At 42.1% G+C, this 8326-nt stretch overlaps 1 protein-coding gene across 1 annotated transcript; it reads left to right on the forward strand.

The window, feature by feature from the left end:
* Positions 1–1939: 1939 nt before the first annotated feature.
* On the forward strand, positions 1940–4699 carry LOC106574769 (protein jagunal homolog 1-B). The gene is made up of 3 exons (XM_014150821.3): positions 1940–2078; positions 3671–3780; positions 3961–4699. The coding sequence occupies exons 2-3, from the start codon at positions 3692–3694 to the stop codon at positions 4421–4423; spliced, it is 552 nt and encodes a 183-aa protein (XP_014006296.1). The 5' UTR covers positions 1940–2078; positions 3671–3691; the 3' UTR covers positions 4424–4699.
* Positions 4700–8326: the final 3627 nt, after the last annotated feature.

Below are 8326 nucleotides of genomic sequence, written 5' to 3' on the forward strand. Positions count from 1 at the left end.
GTTTGGAGGAGGAGGAATGCTGCCTATGACCCCAAGAACACCATCTCCACCGTCAAACATGGAGGTGGAAACATTATACTTTGGGGGTGTTTTTCTGCTAAGGGGACAGGACAACTTCACCGCATCAAAGGGACAATGGACCGGGCCATGTACAGTCAAATCTTGGGTGAGAACCTCCTTCCCTCAGCCAGGGCATTGAAAATGGGTCGTGGATGGGTATTCCAGCATGACAATGACCCAAAACACACGGCCAAGGCAACAAAGGAGTGGCTCAAGAAGAAGCACATTAAGGTCCTGGAGTGGCCTAGCCAGTCTCCAGACCTTAATCCCATAGAAAATCTGTGGAGGGAGCTGAAGTTTCGAGTTGCCAAACGTCCGCCTCGAAACCTTAATGACTTGGAGAAGATCTGCAAAGAGGAGTGGGACAAAATCCCTCCTGAGATGTGTGCAAACCTGGTGGCCAACTACAAGAAACATCTGACCTCTGTGATTGCCAACAAGTGTTTTGCCACCAAGTATTAAGTCATGTTTTGCAGAGGGTTGAAATACTTATTTCCCTCATTAAAATGCAAAAACATTTTATAACATTTTTGACATGCGTTTTTCTGGATTTTTTGTTGTTGTTATTCTGTCTCTCACTGTTCAAATAAACCTACCATTAAAATTATAGACTTATCATTTCTTTGTAAGTGGGCAAACGTACAAAATCAACAGGTTATCAAATACTTTTCCCCCCCACTGTAGTTGACTGCTGTGGCTATCCAAAAAGGACTTGTTTTTAAAGTTGGGTCGTCTTATCCTTTGAGTTCTTACACTATGATTTTGAACATGTAAAGCAACTAGTAAACGTCCACAGCAGGCATTGTTGTCACCTTAGCCTGTTACATAACTTTGAGTGATAGGAACCATGAGCACCACCACCAATCAGCCTACACCACTGCGCACACATCTGTCATTACAATGACAACTGCCATAGCCATGTCAGCAAATGTCTGCTGTCTGAACACACACATATTCCATTTGGTCACTTGTAACTTGCTGTTTGAACAGCCAGTATTCCAAAATGGATTTCAAAAACAAAACTGATTCGAGCATTAAGCCCTGCAGTGTGAACAAGGCTCCAACACATACCATTGTTGCTCACTGTTTTCAAGAAGATCATCATCATCATCATTTTTGTCAATACCTGTACAACACTGCATACACTCACAAAATGCAATGCATACATTTGTTGCTAAATGTTTACATAAAAAAGTATTTATATTTGACAGACCACTAATTATGCATCTATCTCATATAGCTACAAACAAATTAATATCATAGACTACACTGCGGTGTTATAGGTGTCACATTTATGGGCAGGTTGCAGCAGTGTGTAGGAGGGATAATCCAAGATGTGGGAAGTGTGAAGGAGGACATGGGACAGAACAGAGGGATGTGCCAGAACAGAGGGATAGGCCAATGAGTGATATACTGTATGTTTCAGTAAGGTTGGCTTCTTAGCAATGGTTATCAACTGTACCACAGTGATGGAATGTAAGTCACAGAATATATATGTTGTGGTGGCAGCTGCAGAGAAGTACTTGGGGGTACAAGATTTGACTTCAGAAGAGTTACAGGGTGTGTTGAGTGGTAGTGTCCCGTCCTCTCAGGTCGTTGGCCTGGGGTAGAATCAGATACGGTTAAAGTAGTGAAATAAGGTGGTGGGTTTTAATGAGTGTAAGGTTATTTGGTAGGGTAATTAAAAATATATTTAATTTTTCCGTTTCCCCTCTTCCCACTTTGTATCACAAAGTGTAATGGATTTATAATATTGTTCAATGGATTTATAAACGTTCAATTAACAAACTTATTTCGAACCTCGCGAAGAAGAAGATCCTAGCCTGTCGCAATGAGCGTTTCTGTTTCCAACTGTAGTATAACTTTTCGGATTGTCCCCCACTACCCTCCGTTCAGTCATCTGTCCAATCACAGACTGAATAGTCAACACTTCCGTATTGCACATGTCTACGGAAGAAAGGAGGAATGTCTACCGTGTTTAGTCGCAATAAGTTTGTTAATTGAACGTGTAACATACAGTAAGTATTACATTAACGTATGTCTAGCAAACTAAACTGAAGCTGCAGTTGTCTGTAGTTTGTTCTTGCAAGGTGTCTACGGCAATGAGACTGTTAAGCTAGCAGTACCACTACATTGGCAAGCTGGCTAGCTAGCTTGGTAACCTTAAAATTGTCTTGGTGACTTTTTACATTTTGATTTGTAACGTTACATTGTCATGCATTTCCCCACTTACAGTCCAGGACGAACTGTGATCATGCTTGTTTAGTACAATCAGCTGGTCGTTTTAGAAACTGCATACTAACAGCTGATGATGCTAGCTAGCTTGGTAACTTTAAAATTGTCTGGGTGACTTTTTACATTTTGACTTGTAAAGTTACATTGTCACGCATTTCCCCACTTACAGTCCAGGACGAACTGTGAGCATGCTTGTTTAGTTTACAAGCAGCTGGTCGTTTTATAAACTACATACTAATAGCTGATGATGCTTGCTAGCTAACTCTGTCTTAAAAAACTGTATTGTAATCAGGCCTGTTGATGAATGTTTTAACACAAGCGCTTGCTAACTAGAAATCATCCTCGCCTGGCCTGGCGTTATCTGATAAGCCAGCAGAAGGGGACAGGAATGCAGAGGGTAGCCAAGCTAGTGTTAATCCACATGCCCATCATCCTCATGTGTCCACTGTCAAGTTCACTGGGTAACCTTTAGCAAAACTAGGAGGATCAGCTATGCTTTGTACAAGTAATTTCTGTATTTATGCCTCATCAACTAATCTATTAGCCTAATTCATAGACCTTATTCACCCAAGTTATAGACTGTTACCTGTGCTACCTCACGGCAAGCGGTACCTACTGCCAACATGACCCTGAACAGCTTCTACCGCTTAGCCATAAGACTGTTAAATAGTTAACCAAATAGCTACCTTTTGAGTCATCACATACGCTGCTGACACTGCTTATTATCTATCCTGTTGCCTAATTACTTTACCCCTACCTATATGTAAATATCTACCTCAATTACATTGACTCGGTACTGGTATCCAGTGTATATAGCCAAGTCATCATTACTCAGTACTGGCACCCCGTGTATATAGCCATGTTATCATAGACTCAGTACTGGTACCCCGTGTATATAGCCATGTTGTCATTGACTCAGTACTGGTACCCCGTATATATAGCCATGTTATCATTGACTCGGTACTGGTACCCCGTGTATAGTCATGTTATCATTGACTCAGTACTGGTACTCTGTGTATATAGCTAAGTAATCGTTACTCATTGTGTATTTATTCTTTGTTATTATCTTTCCATTATTTTTCTATTTTTCTCTCTGCATTGTGGGAAGGGCCGTAAGTAAGCATTTCACTGTTAGTCTACACCTGTTTACAGTGCATGTGACTAATGCAATACAATTCATTGGTATTGCTCATGTCATACAAATTCTATTAGTCCTATTATTTTAAAGGCTAGTTGTCTAATGTAATTAGACTGCCATTAGGTTACAATGTCTTTGAGAGTGATAGCGAATGCTGTATACTTATCTGCAGTTGTGAAATAACTAATGAGCACCTTGGAAAGCTCTAACACAATGAATGACATGTTTTACTTTGAGTTTTTTGGACAGGCGGTAACCATGGCTTCCCGAGCTGGACCTCGAGCTACTGGCACAGATGGAAGTGACTTTCAGCACCGCGAGAGAGTGGCCTCACACTACCAGATGAGGTTCGCTCTCATTTCAATGTTTTTGCATTTTAGTAATTTAGCAGACGCTCTTATCCAGACCGGCTTACAGGAGCGATTAGGGTTAAGTGCCTTCATAAGAACAAGATGACAGGTTTTGTTCACAGTGACCCATTTGAAACATCACATATTCTTGTGCTTCTCCTCTGTGTTTCTCATCAGTGTCGCCCTCAAGTCCGAGATCCGTAAGCTGAACATCGTCCATGTTCTGATCTGGCTCCTCTTAGCTGCCCAGGTGACAGTGAGCCAGCTGAACCTGGTGTCCCACAGTGTGGTGGCTGCTCCCTACCAGTGGGAGTACCCCTACCTGCTCAGTATCATCCCCTCCCTCTTCAGCTTCATGGCCCTGCCCAAAAACAATATCAGCTACCTGGTGATCTCCATGATCAGTGCCGGTCTCTTCTGCATAGCGCCGCTCATCTACGGGGGTATGGAGATGTTCCCGGTGGCTCAGCAGCTGTACCGCCACGGCAAGGCCTACCGCTTCATCTTCGGCTTCTCTGCCGTGTCTGTCATGTACCTGGTGATGGTGATCGCGGTGCAGGTGCATGGCTGGCAGATCTACTACAGCAAGAAGCTGCTGGACGCCTGGTTCACCTCCACACAAGACAAGAAGAAGAAATGAGGACAGAGGAGGACTTCATTATTTAAACAACTGACAAAGAACAACTATTTCTGTCTGCCACTGTCTGACACCACTTCTAGGACTATCTTCCATCTATATTTGGGTTCTACATCCCCCCTCTCGCCATCCCTAATTGATAGTTGTAGGACTAATTGGAATGTTTTATACCACTCAGCAGGCTGTCCTGTCGTCTTCCTGGTAAACCCTCTCACCTCCATTATCTCATCTCCTGGCTCTGGAGCCTGTGGACAGATTAAGACTTGAGTTGTTTATCTGAGACTCCGGGGACGGGTCACCTAGAAGTGGTGACCCGTCCTGCTGCCTTTAGAAACCAATTCTCTTTATATCTCATCCTGATCTATGGAGCGGTCTGCCATAATCTGTCCTCCAAAGGATAGTACGCTAGCTACCTCCAGTCTTAGCCAAATGTTCCAATTATCTCTCTTTCCTCCACAAATTAGCACTTGTTCACTGCCCTTCACTGATTTTAACCGAAAGGTTGCAAGATCGAATCCCCGAGCTGAGAAGGTAAATCTGTCGTTCTGCCCCTGAACAAGGCAGTTAGCCCACTGTTCCTAGGCCGTCACTGAAAATAAGAATTTGTTCTTAACTGACTTGCCTAGTTAAATAAAGGTTAAAAAATAAACTCATCCATACCCACACATACAGTCAGAGCCGGCCCTAGCCTTTTGGGGGCCCTAAGTGGAATTTTGTGTGTGTGTGTGTGTCCCACCTTGCGAGCACAAAGTTTTAGCGCCCCCCCCCCCCCCCCCCCTAATGACAATGGAGAGAAAAAAGTATATTTTAGAATTCATTTCCTGATATTCTACACAATTTGCCATGGGGAGGAGAGATTTTGTAACTTAACTCATTTCATGTAATTCTAATAATTTGCAATGGGGTGGAGAGAAATTTGCAGTTTTTCAGCTAATTTCCTGAAATTTCTCACCCTACTATAGGATGGAGAGAAATGTTTGCAGTTTTTATTATGATATCTGAGTGAGAATGACTTACAAAATCAATTGGGCCCCTCCCCAGTTGGTAATTCGACCATGATTACTACAAGTTTAGATCGCTGGCTAGACTATCTTACCAGTCTAGACAAATGTTAGCTGACATGGGCTAATTGAGTGACTGTCAAGTGACTGACATTACAAGAGAGAAACTGCTGATACACAACCAAACATTGAAATTGAACCTTGTGTTTTCTACTATTCTAACTCTCAACAGTAAGTTGAGAACCCGACTGAGTTCGTTTTTTTTTTTTTTCATTTTGGAAATGTATTCGCGGGCCTACACTGGACCAGCAGTTGCCCATCCCTGCTTTGGACAGTACCTCTGCGAATCCAATATTTTTAGATTTGTGGGTGAAGTAGTGAACACTTCAGGAGGCAGGAGTTCTAATTGGGACATACCCATGACTAGGTCAGGGCATGATGTGGCCTTAATGAGAGGAGCCACCCAGAACTGTAAAGGAACTGGGAAAGGGTTCAGAGAAGGCAAGAGCAGTGGTCAGATTGCGTCCATATGGTTGTGTGCTGGTGTCAATGCACATTTTCATGTTGACAGTACTCAACAATTCAATTGTTTCTAAATGAGATGTACATTGTTAAATAACAATAAATGGTTATGCTGTAGCAGCTTTGCGTCTTGGCTATTATTGAATGAATTACATGAATTAATAATGTCAATGTAACTGCACCATTTGTCATCTCTGCAGTTGGATTCATCTTTCCTATTACCATGGTTACTTAAGGAACAACTTCCTTTCATTGGAACAGTTTTCTCTTAGTATATGATGAGTTTTGTGTTACATGTACTTCAGCATTGTACCCCTGTTCTAGAGAAGTCCACCCTCTAGTGGCCTCACATTCTAATCCAGACCTCCAAGACACTTCCATTACTTTGTTTTATTCTAACCCTCTAATCAGGAGATCTAATTACACCTGCTCTAGAGGAAAAACGTTGTTCTGTTTACCAAAACATGTACTGTACCTTACCAGGTGCAACCAATAATATTTTGCATAGAGAAGGGTAATGCTATTGGTTGACTGGTCCTCACAGTATCCATCCATGTGTATCTAATTTATTCATCCAGTCATGTCTGTTCTATTTTCAAAGAATTTTCTTCTTTGTCTTTACTGATCCTGGTAACAACATTGGTTGTGTTGGAGCCAATGTACAGTAACGTTACTTTCCCCTTAATTCCAATACTAAATCATTATCTGGTACCTGCATGTTAATGCAGACTCTGTAATACCAATATATGACCTTATTGATTTTACAGTTTGGTTTATGAATTTTAAAGTTTGGTTTATAGTCAATGATTGATTCATGTTTTGTCTGTTTGCTGCAAGGGATACAGTAGCATTTTTACATTTTAGTCATTTAGCAGACGCTCTTATCCAGAGCGACATACAGTAGTGAATGCATACATTTCATTTCATGCATTTTTATTTTTTTTGTACTGGCCCCCTGTGGGAATCGAACCCACAACCCTGGCGTTGCACACACCATGCTGGCATTGCAAACACCATGCTCTACCAACTGAGCCACAGGGAAGCATCAGTGAAGACATTGTTTCAGAATTTATTTTTATCCAAACTATTTAGATTTATCGCTAAGCTGTTGTTTAGACTGTCAATAGACTACTATCAGGTCTCAGATACAGTTGATAACAGAGTAGCTTTTGCTATCAACTCTACTGTGTATTGGCAGTGTTAAAGATTTCTTTCTCCCATAAAGTACAGTAGAAAAGATTTCTACACTGATGCAGACACAATGAAACTGGAACAGCATGGATCATTGCTATGATTATAGGAACTGACACTATGTATCCTTGTTTATGTGGTTTACAGAGTTAATTAACTTTTTTAAAAGTCTCTATCACAGGGGGATCTCACCACATCATCTGCCATTCCGACCACTATTGACATAACTACCTCAACTAGTTACACTCAAACTGACAGTCCAGCTACAGACAGTCCAGCTACAGACACTCCAACTACTACTGCCCCTTTAACCCCTGACCCTCCAACTACTGATGCCCCTGTAACACCTGTAACACCTGACCTGGCTGTCCAAATACTGGCACGCCAACATCTGACACTCAACATCCTCAACATCTGTGTGTGGAGTAAAGGTGGTCTAGAGTTATTTTTCCTATGGTTGCAAATGTGACATGCTGGTAGAGATACGGTAAAATGGATTAAAATTTGCCAGCATTAAAGTCCCCAGCCACTAGGAGCACCACTTCTGGATGAAAGGAGGATACCTAGTCAGTTGTACAATTGAAATGTGTCTCCCACAGTTAACCCAAACCCTCTGAATCAGAGAGGTGTGGGGGGCTGCCATAATTGATATCCACGTCTTCAGCTCCCGGGGAACAGTGGGTTAACTGCCTTGCTCAGTGGTAGAATGACAGATTTTTACCTTGTCAGCTCGGGGATTCGGTCCAGAAACCTTTCAGTTACTGGTCCAACGCTCTAACAACTAGGCTACCTGAGGATTTCCTTGCTTGCTTATGGCCTTATACAGCTTGTTGAGTGTGGTCTAAGTGCTAGCATCGGTTTGTGGTGGTAAATAGATGGCTACGGATAATATAGATACATTCTCTTCGTACTGTAGAGAGTGTGGTCTACAGCTTATCATGAGGTACTCTACCTCAGGCAAGCAATACCTCGAGACTTCCTTAATATTAGACATTGCGCACCAGCTGTTATTGACAAATAGACACACACCCCCACCCCTTGTCTTACCAGACGTAGCTATTCTGTCCTGCCGATGCATGGAGAAGCCAGCCAGCTCTATATTACCTGTGTCGATGTTTAGCCACGACTCGGTGAAACATAAGATATTACAGTTTTTAACGTCCTGTTGGTAGGATAATCTCGAATGGAGATC

Source organism: Salmo salar, chromosome 16 (genome assembly GCF_965601325.2).
Source record: "Salmo salar chromosome 16, fSalSal1, whole genome shotgun sequence".
Lineage (NCBI taxonomy): Eukaryota > Metazoa > Chordata > Actinopteri > Salmoniformes > Salmonidae > Salmo > Salmo salar.

Coding starts and splice junctions, on each gene's coding strand:
- LOC106574769 (XM_014150821.3), top strand. CDS start 3,692: ATGGCTTCCCGAGCTGGACCTCGAGCTACTGGCACAGATGGAAGTGAC. Junction 3,781..3,960: donor GCCTCACACTACCAGATGAG/GTTCGCTCTCAT, acceptor GTTTCTCATCAG/TGTCGCCCTCAAGTCCGAGA.